The 25870-nt window shown below is 41.1% G+C and overlaps 1 protein-coding gene across 1 annotated transcript; it reads left to right on the top strand.

Annotated features, from left to right (window-relative positions):
* Positions 1 to 407: 407 nt before the first annotated feature.
* LOC126234538 (elongator complex protein 5) lies at positions 408 to 25870 on the top strand. The gene is made up of 6 exons (XM_049943234.1): positions 408 to 540; positions 15503 to 15679; positions 15855 to 16037; positions 19464 to 19639; positions 22447 to 22613; positions 25211 to 25870. The coding sequence occupies exons 1-6, from the start codon at positions 486 to 488 to the stop codon at positions 25317 to 25319; spliced, it is 867 nt and encodes a 288-aa protein (XP_049799191.1). The 5' UTR covers positions 408 to 485; the 3' UTR covers positions 25320 to 25870.

Below are 25870 nucleotides of genomic sequence, written 5' to 3'. Positions count from 1 at the left end.
AGGCTTAGTATGTTGTAAGTTTCTTCCAAGTGAATGAAGTACTCTGATACATTTAATTGCACCCTCATCGCGCGAGTCCAATGTCACGTGATTTTTCGAACAAGCTCGATACCGTATCGAACGCTATGGCGTATCAGGAAATATCAAGGCCTTTCGAATTGGAGTTGGCTGCCTGCATCTGCAATTAAAATACTGTGAAATCTACATACAGACATTTGGGGGACTGGAACAGTCTTTTTTCTGATGGAACCATCGTATCTTTCTACATACGAATGAGTGAAACAAAATCATGTACAAAGAAAAGTGAATGCTGTTTTTTGTTCATTTGTCTGGTCCTTACCAGGCGTTCATAATTAATGCCTTTGCCGATGCTTCTGTCATTCTCTAACCTCATTGGCGATTAAGAGTACGGACTGAGTAGAGTCGCTGGTCTGTTTACAAGGGATTGTTTTGATTTCGAAGCGCATAACCTAAGAAAGGGAGGAATGTTGCTCGACATAATAACGCGAAAATTGCCGTCGAGATTGGTAATTATTCAAGGTAGGCTTAGTATGTTGTAAGTTTCTTCCAAGTGAATGAAGTACTCTGATACATTTAATTGCAACACTTGTTTGTACATTGCCCATTCACAAGCAAAGTTTGTAGACAGGGAAAGTGAAGGCATGTAGGATTTAAGATTGTAGGATGCGGACTATCAGTACATAACGAAACCCATAACAGGTAGTATGTCTAGTTCTAGTGTAGTGGCCTTTCATCAGTAGTGCTCGGTAGGACACTGTGATGAAATGCTCGTGATATATGACATTAGTTTCCGGTATAAAAGTAACTAAACTTTTTTTTTGGTGTTGAAAGTTTATGGGAGTTCTAGGATTCTTTGCACCGTTGCGGTCTCGGTAATGCTTATGGAAAATGTGCATTTTGTTGATCGTGGAGGTTGGGTTGATTTAGATTCCTACGAAATTATTACATGTGAATGCTTGTCATCGGTTTTGGGTATCCGAGGCTCTGCGCAAGTGGGCTTTTAATTCCCTAAGATCTCGTGAGACCAAAATTTCACTCCCCTAATGCTATTAAAACGAGAAGAACACTTGGGCTACTGATGGACGCTCCATCCAACGAACAAAGCGCGTTTGAGTGTTTAGCAGTCAAGAGACGATTAATAAGCTAAGTAAAACTGCCACCATGTAAGGCGGAAACGTTTTTTTTTTTTTTTTTTTGGTAGTCCAGCAGTTCAAATCCCCGCCCACGCCGCGCGGTTTGAGGCGTCACGTCACGGACTGCGCGGCCCCTCCCGCCGGAGGTTCGAGTCCTCCCTCGGGCATGGTGTGTGTATTGCTCTTAGCATAGGTTCGTTTAGTGTGTAAGTCTCGGGACCAATGACCCAAGCAGTTTGGTCCCTAAGGAATTCACACACATATTTTTCCCCCCGCCCACCTAATTCCTAAATGCCTTTTAACGAAAATGCCAAAATGCATCTTTTAGTAAGAACTGTGGGCTGTACAAAAGCGTCCGATTCCACCGCCACCTTTACTCATGACATCAATATGACGGAAACGGCTAGTTCCAGCATATACATTCCCGGCGGGGTCAAGGATTTTCACCTGCCTCGAGATGACTGGGTGTTTGTGTTGTCCTAATCATTTCATCATCATTCGTGAAAGTGGCGAAACTGGACTGAGCAAAGGTTGGGAATTAGTACAGTCGCCGAGAACAGCGCAGTTGAGCATCCCACAAGCCAATCATCATCATCATCATCATACTACAGCATATACAATATCACGACTATGACGTCACTATAAACATCCACCAACAAATGCGAACAAAAATAAAAATGATGCAATAACGTGTCGTTCCAAAAATAAAATGGAACTAACGGGACAGTATGGGTTTTATAGTTAAACAGTGATTTGTACTGATATATAACGGGACAGTCACTGAAAACTGGAAGTGTAGGCCAGGAACAAGCTAAATATGCAACAATAAAAACACTGAACCATCTGAAAACAAGTAATATCGAAAAAAAAAAAACTAAATTTTAAAATTTCACCGCACCAATGAAACCACAGGAATCGGACATTTCCCTTGACCAATATAGCTCAGTTACAGCTGTCGGTACCAAAAATTCAGCGCCTACAACTCCAAAAAGTGAAACCATAACTCCACCAACTCAAAAAACCAAATACCCCATATTCCCTATATGAAGTAAAACACAACCGACCTACCATAAATATACAAGAGACGAAACATCACAATTACTAAACAATAAAACCAAAACAAAAATTACTTACCAGCAAAAGCCTCCAGCAATACTATCTAGGTCCCCCCCCCCCCCACACACACACACACACCTCCTAAAGCACCTAATTGTGAACTTCACTTGTCATATCTATATCTAATTAAAAAGCAATAAAAATTACACTTATTTCTGCAAGACACCAAACTAATCAGACCTAACTAAAACGCCAAACACACAAACCAAAAAGCCTTAGTAACTCATTGAAAACAGTTCCACAATCCACATTACCACACGAGCTACCTGAACTAAAAACTTTGTTAGCACAATGACAACCGAAACTCAAATTAACCAAATACCACATGTTAAACTCAGCGAGTCTCCTTCAACCACCAGAGGGCACATCAAATACAACATCTACAAACACAACCAACTTAAAAACACTGTGTCATAGTGATGTCATATATCACACCACCATTACGTCACAGGTCAAAGGAGTTGGGTGGAATCTCCTTCCCTATTCTTCCCAAACCTGTGTCTGTGCTCTGTATAATCACCTCTTCATTGATGGAACACTAAATTGTATAGGCCTATATATATTGAAATAAGTTTGTGATTGATGTTTGAATGAGGTAAGTGGTAGATGCCAGCAATCAGTCAATCACAGCTGCTTCTGGTGGAGGGGAGAGGGGGTCAGGGAGAGAGAACTCATGGGGCAGATGTTTTCCTGAGGCAGAACATTAAATAGTATACCATGGGGTACAGAATAAAATTAGGGAGAAAATAAATTTATGGAACACATTGACTGTAAAAGAGATTAGTTGATAGGACACAACCTGTGGCATCAAGGAATTATCAGTTTGATAATGAAAGGAAACGTGTTTTTTTGGGGGGGGGGGGAGGGGGGGCGGCCGTGGATAAAAATTGTAGAGGAAGACCAGGCTAGACTACAGTAATCAGGTTCAAATAACTATAGATTGCAATAGTTAGACAGAAAAGAAGAGGATTATACAGGATTGAGTAGGTGGAGAGCTGCATCAAACCAGTCTTCAGACTGAAGACTGCAGAAACAACATATTCAGTTTGTAACAGATGGTTTCACTGTTACACGAGTTTGTCAGTAGAGTATTGTTTCACACTCTGGTGTTTGTGTTTAGCCAGAACAATGGATGAAATTGCAGTACCATAACAAAACTAAAGCAAAGTGATGTGCGCAAGCATACGATCACATGTAAATCCCCAAAAGTAAGATCCTCTGTCAGTGATGGCAAGAAGTCTAGAAAATCAACACTTAAGCCCACCATATCTTGCTCTCCTGATGCTGTTCAACTATTCAAAACACAACTCATCTTCTGTAGAGATAGTCTTTGAAATTTGCCCTAAGGATATTTATAAAGCTGACTCTTCACCAGATATTAGCCAGTGGCTCAAAGAGCCATTGCAGGCAACAGAACACCCTGCAGAGTGATCTTCGTCCATTCTCCGGGAAGAGCAAAAAACATACTGAGAAAGAGGGAAACTAACAAGATTTTAACCATGTAATGTTGCAACACAATTGTAATGGACTTGAGGTGATCTTGCTACATCACTTAAGGCAAATGGGCAAATCTCAGAACTGTTCCTTTGAAAGGACATGGCCAATTTCCTTCCCTAATCCAAGTGGACCCATGATGTGGGGATAGCGTCATTGAAAAGTAGTCAAAACGTCCTCGGTCCCTGACTCGAATCCTGCCACCACTTAAATTTTGAATAAAAATCATCAGGAAAGGTGGCCGAATACTTCTGGAATAAGAAGTCAACCTCATTCAGCCAATGAGCATGTCAACGAGAGTGGAGGAGCAAACAGAGATTCAGGGCACTTTCTTGTTCTAGGGGGCGGGGCAGGGGGGGGGGGGAGGAGAAACTACCCGTAAAGGTGGAAGAATCAGCAATGATCAGTGGAATGAGGATGTAAGGCAATGAAAACCATTGCATTAAAGGCACATAATGTGTACCTGCAGGACATGTGGCCTGTAATTTTAAAAACAAAAGTGTTATATGATGCTGTCTCCATTTGCAAAAGATTCTGAACTAGTCCACCATTTGGATTTCTGGGAGAAACTGTCAAGGGGTTGGTGACCATGAAGAAAAGACTGAATAACCAACAAAAGGATAATACTCTGAGTCAGGGCATGGAATGTCAGAAGTTTGGAAGTGATAGGGAAGCTAGAAAATCAGGAAAGGGAAATGCTAAGGCTCAGTCTAGATATAATCTGGTCAATGAAGTGAAATCGAAAGAAGACAAGGATTTCTGGTCAGATGAGTATAGGGTAATAGCAGCAGCAGCAGAAAATGGTATAATGGGAGTAGGATTCGTTACGAATAGGAAGGGAGGGTAGAGAGTGAGTTACTGTGAACAGTCCAGTGACAGGGTTGTTCTCATCATAATTGACAGCAAACCGACACCGACAACATTACTTCAGGTATACATGTCGATGTCTGAAGATGAAGAGATAGAGAAAGTTTATGAGGGTATTAAACAGCTAATTCAGAATGTACAGGGAGATGAAAATCTAATAGTTATGGGGGACTGGGGCTGCAGTTGTAGGGGAAGGAGTAGAAGAAAGGGTTACGAGAGAATATCGGCCTGTTGCTAGGAATGAGAGAAGAGAGAGAATAAATTTCAGCTAGTAATAGTGAATTCTCTGTTCAAGAATCACAAGAGGAGGAGGTGTACCCGGAAAAGGGCAGGAGATACGGGAAGATTTCAGTTACATTACATCGTGGTCAAGCAGAGATTCTGAAATCAGATACTGGATTTTAAGGCACACCTAGGGGCAGGTATAGACTCATATTACAATTTAGTAGCAATGAGGAGTAGGCTGAAGTTTAGTAGACTAGTCAGGAAGAATCAATGCGCAAAGAAGTGGGATACTGAAGTACTAAGGAATGAAGAAAGATGCTTGAAGTTCTCTTAGGTCATAGACACTGTGATAAGGAATAACTCAGCTGGCAGTTTATCTGAAGAGGAATGGATATCTCCGAAAAGGGCAATTGCGGAAGTTGGAAAGAAAAATATGGGTACAAAGAAGATAACTGTGAGGAAACTGTGGGTAAAGGAAGAAATAATGCAGTTGATCGATGTAAGTAGCAGGTACAAAAATGTCCAGGGAAATTCCAGAATACAGAAATGCAAGTCACTTAGGAATGAAATAAATAGGAAATGCAGGGAAGCTAATTTTAAATGGCTGTGTGAAAAATGACGAAATCAAAAGAGAAATGAGTGTTGGAAGTACTGACACAGCATATAGAAAGGTCAAAACAACCTCAGCGAAATTAAAAGCGAGGGTGGTAACAATAAGAACGCAATGGGAAATCCAGTGTCAGACACAGAGAAGAGAGTGGATTGGTGGAAAGAGTACACTGAAGGCTTCTATGAAGGGGGAGGGAGGGAGGCTTGTGTGATGATGGTATAGAATAAGAAACAGAATGTGATAAAGAACATATAGGGGATCCAATATTAGAACCAGAATTTAAAATTGCTTCGGAAGACTTAGGATTGAGTAAGGCAGAATGGGTAGACAACATTCCATCAGAATTCCTAAAAACATTGGGGGAAGTAGCAAAATTACTATTACGTTGATGTGTAGAATGTATTATAAGTCTGGTGATATACCGTCTGATTTTCGGAAAAATATCACCTACACAATTCTGAAGACTGCAAGAGCCGACAAGTGTGAGAGTAATTGCACAATCTGCTCAACAGTTCATGCATCCAAGTTGCTGACAAGAAAATATACAGAAGAATGGAAAAGAAAATTGAGGATGTGTTAGATGACACAATGAGTTTGACTTTAGGAAAGGTGAAGTCACCAGAGAGGCAGTCCTGACATTTCAGCTGATAATGAAGGCAATACTAAACAAGACTTATTCGTAGGATTTGTCAACCTGGAAAAAGCTTTTGACAACACCAAATGGTGCCATATGATTGAAATTCTGAGAAAAACAGGGGTAAGCTATAGGGCAAGATGGATGATATATAATGTGTAAAAGAGCCAAAAGGGAACAGTGCGAGTGGAAGACCAAGAATGAAGTGCTCAGATTAAAAAGGCTGTAAGACATGGATGTAGTCTTTAGCCTCTGCTGTTCATTCCATGCAATGACAGAGATAAAGGAAAGGTTCAAGAGTGGGATAAAATTCAGGGTGAAAAGATATCAGTGATAAGGTTTGCTGATGACATTGCCGTCCTCAGTGAACGTGAAGTAGAATTATAGGTACAGTTGAATTGAATGCACAATCTGAGTATAGTATATGGATTGAGAGTAATGAGAAGTAGCAGAAATGGAAAAAGTGAGAAACTTAATATCAGAATTGTGGATCACTAGTATTGGAGGGCAGCGTGGAGGGTAAAAATCGTAGGGGGAGACCAAGAGATGAATACACTAACAGATTCAGAAGGATGTAGGTTGCAGTAGGTACTGGGAGATGAAGAAGCTTGCACAGGATAGAGTAGCATGGAGAGCTGCATCAAACCAGTCTCAGGACTGAAGACCACAACAACAACAACAACAACAAGTAGATGAAGTTATTTAATTGTGCTGGCTAGGTAGGGAAATAACCCATGATGGATGGAGCAAGGAGGACATAAAAAGCAGACTAGTTCTGGCAAAAAGGACATTCATGGCTAAGAGAAGTCTACTAGTATTAAACATAGTCTTTAATTTGAGAGATAAATTTGTGAGAATGTACGTTTGGTGCACAGCATTGTATTGCAGTGAGAGATGGATTGCAGGAAAACTGGAACAGAAGAGAATAGGGACAGCTGAGATGTGGTACTACAAAAGAATGTTAAAAATTAGGTAGACTGATAAGTTAAGGGATGAGGAGGTCCTCTGCAAAATTGGCGAGGAAAGGGACATATGGAAAACTGACAAGAAGAAGGGACAGGATGATGGGACATCTGGTAAGACATCATGGTGTAACTACTAGAGTGAGTTGTAGAGGGTAAAAACTGTAGAGGAAAACGGAAATTGGAATACATCAAGCAAATAATTGAGAACATGGGATGCAAATGCTACTCTGAGATGAAGAGGTTGGCACAGGAAAGGAACTTGAGGGGTGCGGCATCAAACTAGTCAGAAGACCGACCACTTAACAAAAATCTGAGCTTTTGTTCCATCTCTAATGACATCATCAATGGTACATTAGACTCTAATCTTCCTTTATGTAATGGGTTTTGTCTTTTAGCTAGTTAGTAGCTGTTGGCAAGAAACAAGGCTCACCTGAGACCACCAGACCGCCATTAGAAATTATTACATATGCTTTGAGAACTATATAAATATTGACATAGTTTCTCAAGATGTTTATTCATTGGTCCTGTTTGACCTATATAGTGAGTGAGTGTGGCTAAATTCTAACCTAGAAGCTGTGGCTGTAAATACTGCATATTAATATCCATCAAGGCAATAGATGTAACACGTATCTCCCCCCCCGCCCCCGAGGTGGCCCTACTACAAGATAGACATGATTTACTAGAACAACTGTCCCCAGTCCATCTTATTTCTAGGGGACTTCAGTATGCTCAATCCACTATTGAGAAGCAGAAATTACTCCTGCAGAGGTAAACTTATTGAATGGTTTATCATGAATCTCGAATCTTTACATTCTCTCAATGGACAAACCTACTAATTTTAGTGTATTGTATGGAACTTGCTCCATTACCAATTTAGCAATTTGTAGTCCAGCCCTTACCCCCTAATCCAGTGAAACACCCAAGAAGACATTTGTGACAGTTTTTCCTGTGTCTTCAGCTTTCAACCAGCATGCCCATCGTGATGAACACCAAGATAGGCAAACTAGCTGATCTTCAAATCTAAACTAAAATGATTGAAACCAGGTGCTAAAAGAGTTAATTCTCTACATTTGCAGCTGTATATGGGAAAACAGAGGCTTCCATACCATCTTGCCCACCCCCCAGTCGGGGGCCATTGTCAGTTTTATACGGAAACCTGGGGAAGCTTATCACTATCCTGATAACTATAAACTATTTTATCTGACAGATAGACTACATAAGTATCCTGAAAGAATTTTTTGTGGTGACTACTCCAATATCTGGAGTTTGGAATGCTTGTGTGAATTCTACTATGTCTGTAGTTATTGATAAGCTTTGGTAGGTTGATACCGATTTTGATAACCTTTCCCTGCTTAATAATGGCAGTAGTCAACATCCATTCTCATATTTCAACAGCCACATAAACCCAGTGTCAGCTTAAACACCCCTACAGGTCCGGGGGTAAGAATAGGCCCGAGGTATTTCTGCCTGTCGTAAGAGGAGACTAAAAGGAGTTTCTCACGTTTTAGCCTTTATGTGATGGTCCCCTGTAGGGTTTGACCTCCATTCTTCACAATTTTCTCGAAGAGTGGCCAATTGGGGAAGGGCACTTTACATAATGCATAGTGTCCATCGTGCATTGAGGTCTTTAGCCCACTTTCTTGTCATCGCATTTCAGTGCTCATTCTCCATCTCTTGGCAGAGGACAGCTTCCTGGGTGCGTTTTCCACCATGCACTATGCAGTGTCACTTTCTGCGTCGATGGTGACCGGACCTGATACCCAGCTGGGTAGCCAGTCCGTTGTGGTGGGGCCACCATGTACCCTGTTGGTTGTAGCCCCCTGACCACACAGGTATTGCTCTGCTGATGCCTGGGCCGTTAACTCCCCTCATATGGCAAGGGGTAGATGCCCATCCCCCTGGGGCATCAGGACTCCTGGCAATGGTCATCCTACCAGGTGGCCTTTGCTGCGGCTGGGTAGCGCCCGTGGGGAGGGCCCCTGGTCGGAGTGGGTGGCAACAGGGCGGATGACCAGTGATTAAGCGTAGTCCATCATCTCTTGCTGGTGGTGAAACACTAGCAGTCTCTAAATTCACGTGCTCAATTCAGTGCACATAAGAATGACCCCAAATTGTTATCTTCCCTGGCCACACTATGGGAGGAACGTCAGGCTAAGGATGGCAGCGGATCTTACTCGCCCCGGTACCTTGTATGTTCGAGAGCTGATGGGGAATATTTCATGATGATAAAGCCTCAGTTTTTTGTTGAGCATTTAGAGGATGTGTGGGGAGGTGGAGGGCATGTCCAAAATGAGATCTGGGTCAGTCTTGTTCAAAACAGCATCCTCTGCCCAGTCACCGGAGTTACTCGCTTGTGACAAGCTGGGGGATGTTTCTGTAACCATCACACCCCACAAGAGCTTAAATATGGTCCAGGATATTATATTTCACAGGGACATTCTTTTGCAGTCTGACGATGAACTGCATGCCAATTTAGAGCAGCAAGATGTACATTTTGTCCACCGGGCTCCGAGGGATAATCAGGTTGCCACCAGTGCCTTCATCTTGGCCTTCTAGGGTGATACATTACCCGAGAAGATCAAGGTGATAGTCTGCTGCTGTGATGTGAAGCCCTATATCCCTCCCCCAGTGCGGTACTTTAAGTGCTGGAAGTTTGGCCATATGTTTTCCGGCCCTACTTCCAGTGTCACATGTCGAGATTGTGGACGCCCGTCACATCCCAATACTCCATATGTCCCGCCTCCCATCTGTGTCAACAGCGGAGAGCACAGTTTGCCTTGCTCGCCAGACTGCAGGATTCTCCAGAATGAAAGGAAAATCATGGAGTACAAGACCCTGGACTGATTGACCTACACTGAGGCTAAGAGAAAATTTGGATGCCTGCATCCTGTATGTGTGACATAATCTTACACCGCCACTACAACAGTTCTGGCACCATCAGCTTCACCAACCCCAGTAACCTCTCAGAGCCGGAAGAATACACCTGGCATCTTGATGGTGGGGGGCATTTCCCTCCCTGTTGCTCCCACACCATATACTTCGGAACAAACAACACCCCCACCCCCCAACCATCGGGGATGCCCGTCCTCACTTCTAAGCTGGAGAAGTGTAAGTCTTCTTTGGCTTCTCTCGCTAGGAAGGGGTCCCTTGGGTCACTCCATTCCCAGGCTTATGCTAGTGGGAAAGATGACACTCAACAGTGGCTGAAGAGCTCAAAAGCAGCTGGTTGTAGGGCTTCACACTCATCCTCGGTCCCAAAGACTGAGTCAGTGAAGTCATCCCAGCCAGGGAAACCCAAGGAGCAGCAAGAGAAATCCAAAAAGAAGACCCCTAAAACAAAGGAAATTGTGGTGACACCCACACCACCTCTACCTACAAGCTCTGTGTCTGAGGATGGCGTGGAGATTTTGGCGTCTGCCGAGGACCTAGGTCTCGCCAGACCCTCAGACACAATGGATATAGACTGATCAGGCAAACAGTCGGTGGCAGCAGGTACTCTGAGGCATAAACTGCCTCATTGAATGTTCCGTTCCTTCCCAGTCTCATTATGACGTCATCCTCCAGTGGAATTGCGGCAGTTTTTTCCACCGCCGGGCTGAGCTACAGCAGCTGTTAAGCTTTACATCTGCTATCTGCATTACCCTCCAGGAAACCTGGTTCCCGGCAATGCAGACTCTTGCCCTCCGTGGCTATAAGGGATATTACAGGAACCATAGCAACTATAATCGAGTGTCAGGTGGAGTTTGCAGTTATGTCCTAAACTCAGTCTGTAGTGACACTGTGCCCCTTCACACCCCTCTTGAAGCTGTGGCTGTCAAAATAAGGATGACGCAGGAAATAACTGTCTGCAATGTATATCTTCCTCCAGAAGAATGTATTAGCTACACTTATTGATGGACTCCCTAAACGTTTCCTACTTTTTGGAGATATAAACACCCATAACCCCTTGTGGGGTGGCACCGTGCTTACTGGCCGAGGCAGAGATGTTGAAACTTTACTGTCTTAGTTTACCCTCTGCCTCTTAAATACAGGGGCTGCCACACATTTCAGTGTGGCTCTTGGTAGTTACTCGGCCATTGATTTATCAATTTGCAGCCAAGGGCTTCTCCCACCTATCCACTGGAGAGCACATGACAACCTGTGTGGTAGTGACCATTTCCCCATCTTCCTGTCACTGCCCCGGCATCAGACCCATGGACGCCTGCCCAGATGGGCTTTAAACAAGGGGAATGGGAAACTTCCACCTCTGCTGTCACCGTTGAATCTCCACCAAACGGTAACATCGATGTCATGGCTGAGAAGGTGACTACAACAATTGTTTCTGCGGCAGAAAACGCGATCTCTTGCTTTTTAGAGAGCCCTGGTGTAAGGGAGTCCCTTGGTGGTCGTTGGAAGTCGCTGAAGCAATTAAGGAGCGTCAGCGAGCTCTTCAGCAGCGTAAGTGGTACCCTTCCCTGGAGCACCTCATAGCATTTAAACAGCTCCATATCCGCGTTCGCCAACTTATCAAACGACGGAAGCAGGAGTGTTGGGAGAGATACATCTCGACCATTGGGTGCCATACGTCATCTTCCCAGGTCTGGGCAAAGATCAAGCGTCTTTTCGGGTACCAGACCCCAACTGGTGTTCCCGGCATTATGATAAATGGCGTGTTATCCACCGATGCAAACATGATTGCCGAGCACTTTGCTTGAGCCTCTGTGTCGGAGAATTACCCCCCAGCCCTTCACATTCTCAAACGGCGGCTGGAAGGGAAAGTCCTCTCATTCACTACATGCCACAGTGGATCCTATAACGCCCCATTTACAGAGTGGGAGCTCCTCAGTGCCCTTGCACATTGCCCCGACACAGCTCCTGGGCCTGATCGGATCCATAGCCAGGTGAGTAAACGTCTCTCATCTGACTACAAGCGACATATCCTCGTCATCTTCAACTGGATGTGGTGCGATGGCGTCTTTCCATCACAATGGTGGGAGAGCGCCATCATTCCGGTGCTCAAACTCAGTAAAAACCCGCTTGATGTGGATAGCTATCAGTCAAGTGGCCTTCTGGCTCCATGTCAGGGCAGCTTCCACCAGGGTCACTCTACCACTCATAATCTTGTGTTTCTCAAGTCTGCCATCTGAACCGCCTTTTCCACACACCAACTCCTGGTCGCTGGTGCATGAAGCATATGACATGACCTGGCGACAACATATCCTTGCCACATTGTATGAGTAGAGGCTCCAGGGCCAGCTCCCGATTTTTATCCAAAATTTCCTGTCACTCGGTACTTTTCCATGTCCAAGTTGGTGCCTCCCATAGTTCCATCCATATCCAGGAGAATGGAGTCCAACAGAGCTCTGTATTGAGTGTCTCTCTATTTTTAGTGGCCATTAACGGTCTAGCTGTAGCTGTCAGGCCGTCGGTCTCACCTTCTCTGTATGCAGACGACTTCTGCATTTCGTACTGCTGCTCCAGTACAGGTGTTGCTGAGTGTTGCCTACAGGGAGACACCCACAGGGTGCAGTTTTCCGCCATGAAGAAATGTGTCTTGCATTTCTGTCAGCGTCATACTGTTCATCCGGTACCAGCACTTTACCTTAATGACGATCCACTCACTGTAGTGGAGACATATTGATTCTTAGGTCTGGTTTTCAATGCTCGTTTGACGTGGCCTCCTCATCTTTGTGAGCTTAAATGGAAGTTTTGGCACCACCTCAATGCCCTCCGCTGCCTCAGCAACACCAAGTAGCTGCCTCAGCAACACCAAGTAGGGTGCAGATCGCTCCACACTGCTGCAACTCTACAGAGCCCTTATTCAATCCAACCTTGACTATGGGAGTGTGATTTATGGTTTGGTGGCACCCTCAGCATTGCGTTTGTTCGACCCATTGCACCATTCGACTAGCGACAGGAGCTTTCAGGACGTGTCCGGTGACAAGCATACTCGTGGGGGCTGGAGTTGCTCCAGTGAAGATCAGACGTGCACAACTGCTCGCCAGTTATGTTGCACACATTAATAACTGTCCTGACCATCCTAATTACCATCTTCTTTTCCCAACCACAGCAGTTCACCTCTGAATAGGCGGCCCAGGTCAGGGCTAACGATTGCGGTTCACGTGCGATAGCTTCTGAAGGAACTGGAGTCCTTCCCTTCACCACCTCTCCTCGAGGTCCATTTACATACACCTCCGTGGTGTAGCTGTAGGCCAAAGCTTTGCCTGGACCTTTCGTAGGCCCTAAGGACTCCGTTAACCCTGTGGCTCTACGCTGTCTCCTCTTGATTCTTGAAGTGTTCCGGGGCTCTGAAGTGGTTTACACTGACGGCTTGATGACTAATGGTAATGTTGGCTTTGCCTTTGTCCATACAGGCCATATTGAGTAACATTCCTTGCCCGATGGCTTCAGTGTATTCACTGCAGAGCTGGTGGTCATATCTCGTGCACTTCAGTATATCGATTTATGCCCCGATGAATCGTTTCTTCTGTGTACTGACTCCTTGAGCAGCCTACAAGCTATCGACCAGTACTACCCTTGCTGTCCTTTGGTGGAGTCCATCTATGTCCTGAACATGTCCCGTCATTCAGTGGTGTTTGTGTGGACCCCAGGCCACGTCGGCATCCCAGGCAATTAACTTGCCAACAGGCTGGCCAAACAGGCTACATGGAAAGCGCTTCTGGAGATGGGCATCTTTGAACCTGACCTGCGCTCTGACTTATGCCACAGGGTATTTCAGCTTTGGGAGACTAAATGGCATAACAGTACGCACAACAAACTGCGTGTCACTAAGGAGACTACGAGTGTGTGGAAGACTTCCATGCGGACCTCTCACAGGGAATCAGTTCTCCTCTGCCGGCTCCGCTTTGGCCACGCTTGGACGACCCACGGTTACCTCTTGCACCTCAGTGTCGGTGTGGCGTCTGGTTGTCAGTGGCCCATATTCTGGTGCGCTGTTCCATTTTGACTGACCAGCAACGAAATCTAGAGTTACTGGACTCATTGCCGCTCATTTTACCTGACAACGCCTCATTGGCTGACTTAGTTTTACAGTTTATTCGCGAGGGTGGGTTTTATCATTTGATCTAAGTTTTAGTGCATGTCCTTTGTCCCTCTGTGTCCTCCACCCTAGTGCTTTTATGGTGGATGTTTTAATGTGTTGCAGAGTGGCTGGCTTATCCTTTTTATTCTCATGGTCAGCCAGCCACTGTTATCTGCTTTCTTGTTTTACTCTCTTCTGTTTCTAGTGTCTCTCTGTTGTTTTATTTTCCTCTTTTGTTCCTTTTAGTGTTCATTGCCTGTCATTCGTTCTTGTGGTTTTTCCTTTTTTTTCCGTGTTGTGTTTTATGTCTCGTCTGTTTTATTCTCACACTTGTGTCATTGTTTTATTAGGAACAAGGGACCAATGAACTTGTAGTTTGGTCCCTTCCCCCCTCTTTCAAACCAACCAACCAACCATCAGCTTACAGCTATCTGTCTACCACTGAACGGCTGTATCATTTTTACTACAACAGCACCCTTCAGTCAGATTCTCTATCTACCAAACATTTTATTTGACATGGACAACTCATTTCTTTCAGTAACTAGACCTTCAGCATATTGGTTAGCTGCTACCTTATTTTCGTCGTGCCATTGTTGGCTAGCAGACCACCCCTTCATCAAAAGAACTGATGACCAAGCAGTCTCTTTTCCAGCAACAATCATACCCATCATCCAAATGACACAGAAATAGTAATTAGTGTGTTATTATGTATATATTGGAATATATGCTGATATTATGGGATAGTTTCTTAGTTGAAATCATCGGTGTTACTCCATCCTCAGTTCTTGGCATGTGAGAGAACAAACTTTGCTTTTTTAATCCTTAGCAACTGGAAATAATAAAGTGTATTAAAGTTGGTATAGAGCCTGCTATTGGTTATACTACCAGTAATCAAGTGAGCATGATTCTCTTACTTTCTGTATATAAGATTATATGTGATGGGGTTTCATTGTAAGCATCAACACTGGGCTAGTAGTTGACATCACCACGTTATTCTTTCTGAATGACTCACTTTAATTTCCATTACTATCTGGTTGTTTTGTTGTATGCCAGTGTAACATTTTGTCTACAGTAGGTACGCTTGAGGGAAAAATAACAAAGGAGTGCAGAAGCTAGAAATTTGATTTAATTGTTGGAAGGTGGCTGTTTGTTATTGAAACTTGTCAGCAGTAACAATAAGCAACCTGCTGATAATGTCGAGAGTTTCCTTGAGGGGCACACAAAATGTAATCTGGTGGCAGGCCTGAGAGCCGTACATTGAATATTTTGTGTAGTTTGACTGGGATACTTGACCAGGACGTGTTACATTACAAACATATAAGTAAAGTATGAAGTGTAATTTCCTTTATTGTTGTTGTTGTTGTTGTTGTTGTCGTTGTTTCTATCTACCACATTGGATAAAAAATAATTTTGCAGATTCTGTTGAAAACACTGGAATATGCCTCTGGAAATCTTTTGTCAAACAAGCTACTTCAGGACCAAATACAGTGTGTGTTTTAGCTCTTGATAACAACATAGCAAGACTCAAACCATGTGAAGGTGTGGGGATACTACAGTTCTTTGATTTTTTCTCGTGTGAAGAAGATTGGACAGGTACTCAGTAATGTAGTTTATGTAGGTAAGCTTACGTATGAACCTACTTGTAATGACATAATCTTATACAAGTATTCATTGGTAGTGTTATACTGAAATTCATAAGACATTATTATAGTTTTCATAGTTTTTCCAGTAAACTGATTTTGCATTTTTGTGATCAAATATATTTTAGACACGAGAGAGAATTCCAGCTCAACTGTAAGTTTGGTGGACAAATTATCCCATTTGGCTGCATCTAGCCAAGGAAAAGAATTTATATTGTGTATTGATTCACTGTCATCATTTATTCTGAAAACTGGGCTGAATCAGTGTTACAGGGATCTCCAAAACATCCTTTCATCATCAGTCTTAAATGGTAAGTGTGTTTTCATTGTTAATATACTGAAATGTTGGCAAAACCAAAAATTATGGTACCATCCATTGCTTTGACACAAGCTGTTATCAATATGGTGAATATCACTATATCGAGCTTACACAATATGGTGACCAGGATGTCAGTTATTACACATGTAAATAGACACAAATGTGAAAAATATTTAATTTCAGAAATAACATGAAACTAGTGAGGCAGCCATGAGAATTAGTGGGTTTTGGGTAGTGTCAAACTAAATATATCACAATGCTAGTAACTAAGACCTACCAAAACAAATCAGGCAAACAAAATCCTCAGTCTTCAACAAAATTACAGTAAGGAAAACATCTGAAAAACTGCTGTTGAACATTTCACTCAATCTGTTTGATTTGATGTACATAGCTCATTCAAAATCCACACTATGACAAGACTAGACACAACTAGACAATACCACTATCTAACACTTCACTTGAAATGTATAACTAATACGAAGTCAGCATTACCACAGCTCGCCCTTATAACTAATATCGAAAACATACCCTCACCAACGTTCATAGAACAAACCCCCATGATATCTACCATTCACAATCCAGCCAACAATTAAAAACATAACCTTAAAAAAAATGAAAAACTGCATTTACACCAATTTCAGTATACAAGAAACGCACAATTATGCTCATAAACACACATACAATACATACTACAATATAAAATAAAAACATACTTATCGACGGAAGTCAGCTCACATATAAATCGAGCAATCTGTTGATAGCAAAAATGTCATCAACACAATCTCGTGAATGGTCATGCTGTACCTCTCAAACTAGGATCCCCTCCAGATAGAATGACATATGTCGTCCTGTTGACGGCTCCACGTACACTGATCCCTGGTTCGAGATGCAGCAACTTTGGTCAGTCTCATATGTTCTCGACAAATGTTAACAGTTGATACACTCAGCAATTAAACTGACCAACTGTAGGAATTTAATCATGCTTGATGTTTCTCCCCTATTGCAGCATGCAGGGACCTATTTATCAACCCATAACTAACAAAACTGATACATAAACTTAAATCTCAACCATAACCAACACACTGCATTACAAATTCCAAACCTGAAAATAGATGTGCTGCTCAAAGCTGCCGACATCAAAATAACTGAAAAACCATTATAAACTCCTCCAATATTATTCTCACAAATAACATTCAAGAAGTCCAATGAATCACTAACAAAGCACACAAACAATTTAGAATCAAACATCCCACACTAGAGAACACCAATTCGACATGCGCTCTGCAAACATGATCCACTTGAAATACACTGCACCACAATGATGTCTCTACACAGGTACTGCACGGGTCAAAGGAGATAGGTGGTACCACAAACTTTGGTTGATCCAAATTGTCCTACATTTTTTGACGGATTGTAAAATATGTTCTAGATTATCTGGCAGAATTAAAATGATTTCATGAAATTCAAAAATAATTTAATAGGTTTCAGTTAGAGTGTTAGTACCTGTCATTAAATAAATCCACAGTTCCTCTATTCTTGCCCATCTGACCTCATAATCTGTGTCTGCTAAAGACTGAGAATATTTTGCTCTTACCAGCCCCTTCCTCTGCACATATGAACAGAAATTAATCTGCGTAAATAATTTTCTATTTACACTTCTTATTCCAATCTGTAAATTTGTATTGTTGTTTATTATTATTTTATTTATCAATGGATAATTGAAAATTCACTGATTTCATCCATAACATTCCTTAATCTGTTATTGCACATGCATCCCTGGGAGGCTGAAAGGATATGGATTTAATTCCCAAGCTGGGAACTGCTTCATGTTTCCATCCATCTTGGTGTCATAAGCCCAGTTATGGAAGCTGTGTGATAAGGCAGTGGAAACAATGTGTGTGATAGAGAATGTAGGAATCTTTCAAGTCATTGCCTATATCAGGAAGATGGAAATCTTGAACAAGGACAACGGAACATAGATTAACAATATAGTAGTAAGTTTGACAGTGCTGGGAGGTCATTCATCAGTGAGCAGACTTTGAAGCTAGTGCTGTTACTTGGCTGTTTTGTACTTGCTTAAGCATACATTACACAGCCTGGATGAAAAATTCTTTCCCAGCTAATTGTAGGGAAGTCTTCTATCTGTTAGAATTTCTTGCTTATCAAAAGTGAGAACTTGCATACGGCTGGGAGAGAGAACAAAGAGCAACAGTGCTCTACAGAAGCCATTTCCAAAAGGAAGGTCAAAGGCAGTGGCTAATAAGTAGTCCTCCATTAGTGGTGCTAGATGGAAGAGGGTAGTCCTATACTACTTCTTTCTCAGAAAAAGGGTGAAGGACAGAGCTGTAGACAAAGCATATCCACACCAAGAAAAGATATTTGCAAAAGATTATCTGCAGAATATCCATAGGTAAAATTCTCATAATACTTTGTGGTGTTGACACACAAAGATGTAAATATTTGCACGAGGGAACGAGCTATTCCTAGTCTTCTAGTGATTGTCATCAACTGGTCACTGAGATAAATACATAATAGCCGGAAGAAAAGTTTACCTAATACAAGATTGCGAAGTATAGAAGTAAAAGAAACACATTCATTTTGTTGCTTGGTTGTGTTCTCATGGGCGGTACTTTATGGCTTGCTCACAAATATGAATCTTTTGGTGCAACTGCATGTTCACACACTTCATTTTACCTGTTTTTATTTTGAATTGAACATTAAGAACAGTATGTTCAAAACAAGATACAGTTGTAAATTTTTCTTGTATCTGATTACCCTACCATCATCATACTACTGTGATAGGTATTGGTGTTCTTATTTATAATCATCATCTGTTTGACAACCATTGATGGATAAAGATCTCTTCTCAATTTTTCATGCATTGCGGTCTTCAGTTGTAGATATCTGTGTAGCACTTGTGTGTTTCCCAACACCTGCTACCCACTTTAAATTATGTCGTTGACTCAATCTTTTCTTTTTCCTCAAAATTCAGCAAAGAATTTCCTGGCTACTTCTCCCAGCTCCATCCATGTCATTTTCGTAAGTCATAATTACCTATTCCACTCCAATTTGTTCCCTGATTGATTTGTTTTTCTTTACATTTCTCCCAGTAATTATGGACATGCTAGTTGGCTTGCTTGCTAAAGTACGTGTCCACTGCCTTCATTCAAAACTTTAGTTTATCACTGATTGCTAACTTTCCATTTTAGATGCACTAGAAGGTTGTCGGAAAACTTTCTTTAGCTTAGAAGAAATACTCTAGGCCATTTTTACTCTTCTACTGTTTCCTTATTCTTGCGGTCTTTAAAAATGCATAACTGTCAATTTTAGAGCTTATGTGATGCATATTTCTTTATGTTTTTGTGTTGCAGACTTGTTTTCCTTTCTAACAGTTTACAACAAAACCAACGTCTTACAGGTGTCAGTGTTAAGCAGATGATTTGTTTGGTTCACGAAGATGTCCTAATGAATCGGGATCTGACTATAGCCCAGTTGAAACATCTTGCATCTACTTATATACAGATATCTGCAGTACAAGGAAAACCTGTAGCCACTACAATCCACCGAAAAACAGCTGGCAAAATATCAAAATCGGTACATTTTTCTTCCTTTTAATTAATGTATATATAATACTTACCTGTGAATGGGACTGAGAGATTTTTTTTCATGTAGCAGTTATTTATTATATATTTATGTACTTAAATTGATTTATGTTTGTATCTAATGTATTTATATATGTGTTTGTTTCTGGTGATGCAGTTATGGAAGAATAACTCTGTAACACCTGGAGCAATTTCAACCAAATTCATCCCCTAGATGTAGAAAAGGAGGTAGTGCCATGGAAAATAGTATGAAATATCTAACATTAGTTTCATTATCAAAAGGCCTCTGGGGTCATTGGCTGGTTAGTGACAGCTCCAATGACATTTCATCCCCACTGTCAGGTAGGAGTGGGGCGGAGTGACATAAAAATACATAAATGGCCAACACCAGACAATCATATTGTATGAACAAATAAATAATAACCTCGTTTTTCCAAAAACTATATATAATACATTTTCAAAGAGAAAGCATTCACTTCTCACATACAGCCTTGCCACCAAAGGATGACTTTTCTGCATTGCAGTGTGTTGAAAGTCTCATGTAGGCCTCCATAGGCAGGCACTACCCCCTGAACCTAGTCCACAAATAGATTTCCCATGCCACATCCTCACGTACCTAAATCCTCCCACCATCCCCGAGAATGAGCTACAGAGAAGTGCCCCCCCCCCCCCCCCCCCCAAAAAAAAAGGCCAGTATCACCCTGGACTGGAACAACTGAAACATATCCTCCTTCAAGGCTTTGATTATCTCTCATCATGCCCTTGAATGAGGGACGTCCTACCAAGATCCTTTCCACTCCTAAAGTGGTGTACTGTCATCAACCCAACCTACGCAACATCCTGGTCCACCCCTATGCCATCCCCACTCCCAACCCTTTGTCACAGGTATCATGTCGCTGTGAGAGGTCCAGGTGCAAGACCTGCCCAATGCATCCACTCAGCACTTCCTACTCCACTCCTGTCATAGGCTCATCCTACCCTATCCAGGCAGGGCCAACTGTGAAAGTAGTCACATCATATACCATTTCTGCTGCAAACACAGCATAGTATTTTATGTCAGTATGACTTTCAAATAGCTATCCACTAGGATGAATGGCAACTGACAAACTGTTGCCAAGAACAAAGTTGACCGTCCAGTGGCACAACATGCAGCTGAGCATAACTTGCTCAGTTTCAGTTTCTGCTGCACAACATGGGCCATCTGGATCCTTCCCTTCACCAAGAGCTTTCACCAAGAGTGTCTCTGAACTATGTGGATGAAAGTTATTTGTGCCACACATCCTTCACTCCCATAATTGTACTGCCCATTATGTCCTGGCCTCTTATCTCCAGTGATCTACTGTCCCCACACCCTCCCCTAACAGTTTCCCCTACCTCTGACCTGTCGCCTCTTCCTAAATTCAGGTCCTGGCATCAACTTTAGAGTGCAATGACAACTGTGTATCATATTCCTAGGCAGTGCTCCTGCAACCCCTCACTCCCTCATTCCTACCCAGCAAACTGCTGCCTCCCACCAAGCCACTAGCCACTCACCCCAACCTCTCTCTTTGCCTCCTGCCTCTGTTTCTCTCTACCCACCCCACCCAACACAATCTATTCCACCTGCTGAAATGCATCACTGTGTGTCTGCTTGTTGGTGAGTGGTCTCCTTTAACCCAAAAGTATTTACATTCTGTCAGACCTTTACTAGAAAAATCAATTAGTTATAATTATTGCCATTTAACCATATGTAAATTTAAGTTGCCCAAAGTGGATATAAAGGTGATGTAATGAAGAGTAAACCATCACAAGGCTCAGGCAAAGTGAGACTTACATACAGTAAGGATTGAAAGGTAAAAATGCGGTTAACAGTTGAGATTAAGAATTTTAGTAATGAACTGTTAGCACTTGATCAGAGAAAAATGAGAGATAAACAAAAAAAATCATAATGTGAATGGAAGTTAAAGGTAAATAAAAGCACAGCAGTGATAGACAGGAAACCATAAATTTAAATTATGTAACAAATTCAGGCCTGCTGATAAAGATACATTAGAAGATTAAAATGCAGTCTATAAGTAGTGAAGTGGAGAATATAAGCCTGTGGAAGGCAACAGAGAAAGTAAAGAGGGAAGACATGAAAATGTATCATGATGTCGTGGACAGCAACTGCTAAGCTTCAGATGCTTTGATTTTGTTTGGTTTCACAGATCATTCTTTCCCTGCTTAAGAATGCTTTGTCTCAATGATGAGATTGGAGTGTGTGGTGATAGCAGAGCATTTAGGGAAGGATTTACAACTAATCCGTTCTCATTGATAAGATCCATCAATTAGGCAGTAATGAGGTAACACACAGACCACAGCTACCTATTAGCAAGTACATTGTAGATACTGATTGGATCACAAAAGGTTATTTTGTCGGAAGAATTTTTGATGCTGTTGATTACTTTCATCACATGGCTAAAGAAAGGCATGCTTTGAGCCACATTGATTTTAGGAATTCACTTTGTCTCATCAGTTTTAGAAAATGAAACCATTTGTAGTATGGCTGGTACATTTACTGAGTGAGTGTATGACAGAACACTTCTATTTTCCTTGAAACCAGTGTTTGCACAATCTCCCTACAGCTGGATTTATTTTATTTTTATGGCATTTACGCGCGTGCGCGCCGACACACACACACACACACACACACACACACACACACACACACACACACACACACACAGAGAGAGAGAGAGAGAGAGAGAGAGAGAGAGATTCTTGTATGTCTCTTACTTTATTTTCTCCATTAGCAATATGTAATTTTTGATTCTTTTGTAGGTGGAGCAATTTCATATAAATGATGAATTTTCAGTAAGTTGCACAAAAGTTGATTTTATGAAAAAAGTAACTTCTGACGTCCAGAATGAACCAAAATCGACGTTCAACTTAGAGCTTTGTGCAGCAGAGAAAGAAGCTAAAAACCAGCTTGTCCTACCATACATTCGGTAAATTGAACCACAGTAGAAAATCATAATTATTTATGCATTGTCTATATGAAGTTTACCAGGCTTTTATAATCATTATTTAAACTGTTATCTATAGAATCTGAAGCTGACCTTTACTATCAACAGGACTCATTTGTTATTTAAATTAATTTTCATTTGTTAGATGAATAGCATATAGAAGTTTGCTGTCATTGAGCACAAATTTTCTCTTGTTTGATAGCATTTCAAGTAATCAACAATAGAGCCCTCCTAGATCTTGAGCTTAAAATGCAACCAACTTTCATTGCTACAACTCATATACTTAACTTCTTGATTTTTGCCGTCTTGAAAGCATAATCTCTACCTGTAATGAAAATCTGGGTTTTTCTGATGTATCTCAGGGGCTGATTGACTAATTAATCAAATCTTATGATGGAACCAATACAATAAAATACTTATTTATTGCACCACAGACTGACACAGGTTTAGTGCCTAAAAAATGATGTAACAGACAGACCACAGCTACTACTGCTGTTCCTTGTATATCTTCTAACAATCGTGAATTTACAACATACATTGTTTCAAACAGATTTTTTTTAAGTTTAAAATTCAAGTTTCATCAGTTCTGCAGCATATTCTGGGTCCATTCATTGAAGTAGTGTTGTTAATAAGCATGCATTGTACATTACAACTAAGTGTGCATGCATATACTTATTCCTCCAATGTCATGGCTGTCAACTGTACAGAGCATACTACTCTGTGAAAATGTCTCAGTATTTATCAAGCTCTAACTGTAGGCAGTCCAGTTCCCATGTCACTCCTGGCTGACCATCACTCCATTTCCAACACAACTGAAGATGACAGCAGTTTCCATTAGTTTCACAGAAATTGTATTAATTTCTGTGCTCATTCTTTTCCACTGAACAGTAGTATGCAACTTTAACTACAGAAGTTATGTTAATAACCAACTATCTTTGCATTCTGGAGATAACCAGTTCATATTCTTGTATGTGTATCCAGTTTAGGTTTTGCATGGTGCCCTTAAATCTCTTAAGGCAATTTTTGATATAATTCCCTTAGAAAGAACATGGCTAATTTCCTTCTTAATGCTTTTCTTAATTTAGTCTTATACTCAGTTGGCCTCATTGTAATTGGGCTGTTAAACCCTAACAGTCGTTCGTTCCTTCTTCCACAGCTAAGAACTGTCAAGTGTGATAACACTTTACAAACAGGCACATGATTTGAGTCCTATTAGTGTTGGTTTTTTTTTTTTTTTTTTTTTTTTTTTTTTTTTTTTTTTTTTTTTAAAGTTTGGCTGAAAAATGGAGAGATGTTGGCACAAATTCAGTCATTTTTGTATGCATCAGTGTATGGGTTCAGATCCAAATGTTTCCAGTGTCTTACAGTGCAAAAGCACGAGTCACTGTTGACGCCTATAGCTGTTGAAATTGGCACTTTAAACAGGTTACATTCTCAGATAGACTGCGCAAGAAGTCATTGCAGCAATCCATGAATTATAGGCACACTATTGACCCTGAGGAGGAGGCAATGGTACAAGTATATCACCTACACTGTAGCATTGTGGAAATTAGTGATCTTCACATAGTAGGCTTACATGAGCAGATTTGACTTCATTCAATCATCCTGTTCTGTAGATCTCACCAAGAAGGAGAACCATGATTAACGTGGAATGAGTCAAGGCATATATGAGGGTGCGCTGAAAAGTAATGCCTCTGAACATTTTATGAGAAAATTCTTTCAGATTTTTAAATAAACAAAATGTAATTAACATTCTTCTTCTTTAATCTTAATTTTTATATCTTTATTTCTCAACATAGTCACCCCGGCAACAAACACATTTCTCCCATTGAGAGACCAGTTTGTTGATACCTTATCTGTAGAATGTTTGACTTTGTTGATGGAGCCGCAACCTCACCTCTGCTTGCACCATTTCATCACTATCAAAATGAAATCCTTTAAGGTGAGATTTTAAGTTTTTAAAACAGATGAAAATTAGATGAGACCGTGTCGGGACTATATGGAGGATGGTCGATGACAGTGAACCTGTGGCATAGGATTGTTGCAGTGCTCATGTGTGGTCACATTGTCATGCTGAGGGAAAGGGTGCTCCATGTGTGAACGAACTCTTTGAATTTCAAACTCGATTACAGGATGCGAATTCTCACACACTGACATTTGAGTTCAAGACTGCAATGTTACAAGCTACAATTTGGAGCCATGTAGTGGCAGAGGGCTACAGATATGTAGATAGGAAGAATAAAGATGTAGAAAGTTAATAACATGTGCTTTATTTCACCAGTTGTAAGAGTTTTCACGTAACAAATTTGGAGGCATTACTTTTCAGCAATGTTACCTGTCTGAGTATGTTTTTAAGCATTTTATTTTTCAGTGCTTTTTGTATTCAATGCTCCCAAAAGAGACTTCAGCATTCAGTTTGTTCTCCAATGAAGCACTTCATTGCAAAATATGACAGTAAACAAAGTTGCTCACAGCAATATGGAAATTTAAACTGGATATTGGAGACCTGTGAATAGTTTGCATATTGCACTTCTTAACACTTATATCTTGATATTAACTACTGTTGTATCTTTTTGCAGGAGGCAACATGACGATGAATCAAAAAAGAGTGGTGGTGAAATATTTTACAAGCTGGAAGAATCTGATGACTGGGATGAAGATGATCCTGATGATGATTTAGATGTGTGAGAGTGTTTTTTTCCCCTCTCATATGAAAGCTGAGCTGTACCTATGAAATAATTTCTGTATAACTGTGATTACATGTGGCAATATATTCACATTAAGGTGTGGCAGAAGGATTTGTATGATCTAGTAGGTTGTTGGTCAAAAGCTCTTATATTTGCATCCATGTGATGAATTATAAGTCTTAATGCTATGATCAGGGAAACTTAAGACATTATAAGTTCTCGGATCCTTATTGTTCAGTGGCTTTTTAAGTTCAAACAACATGTAAGGAAATAAGTGTGTAAATGAAATAATTACGTGTACATTTGTTTGTAATAGAGCAGTTATCTTATTTATAAGAAGTTAACAAGTTTTTGATTATTGACAGCATGAAAACTAAATACTCAGCAGTGACTACAGATTTTCTTGTAATTTTAATTCTGAGAGCATTACTCTAATAGCAGAATGTATGTGGCTAAATACTAAACTGGTTGCAAATTTTGCAATTTTATTTTTAACATGAATTTAAAAGTTACTCATATTTTTGAACCTAATAAAGAGATTCACAAGATTAA

The sequence above is a fragment of the Schistocerca nitens genome, chromosome 2, assembly GCF_023898315.1.
Source record: "Schistocerca nitens isolate TAMUIC-IGC-003100 chromosome 2, iqSchNite1.1, whole genome shotgun sequence".
Lineage (NCBI taxonomy): Eukaryota > Metazoa > Arthropoda > Insecta > Orthoptera > Acrididae > Schistocerca > Schistocerca nitens.
This window is presented reverse-complemented; position numbering and strand designations above follow the sequence as displayed.

Coding starts and splice junctions, on each gene's coding strand:
- LOC126234538 (XM_049943234.1), top strand. CDS start 486: ATGTTGCTCGACATAATAACGCGAAAATTGCCGTCGAGATTGGTAATT. Junction 541..15,502: donor GAGATTGGTAATTATTCAAG/GTAGGCTTAGTA, acceptor ATAATTTTGCAG/ATTCTGTTGAAAACACTGGA. Junction 19,640..22,446: donor CTGGCAAAATATCAAAATCG/GTACATTTTTCT, acceptor ATTCTTTTGTAG/GTGGAGCAATTTCATATAAA.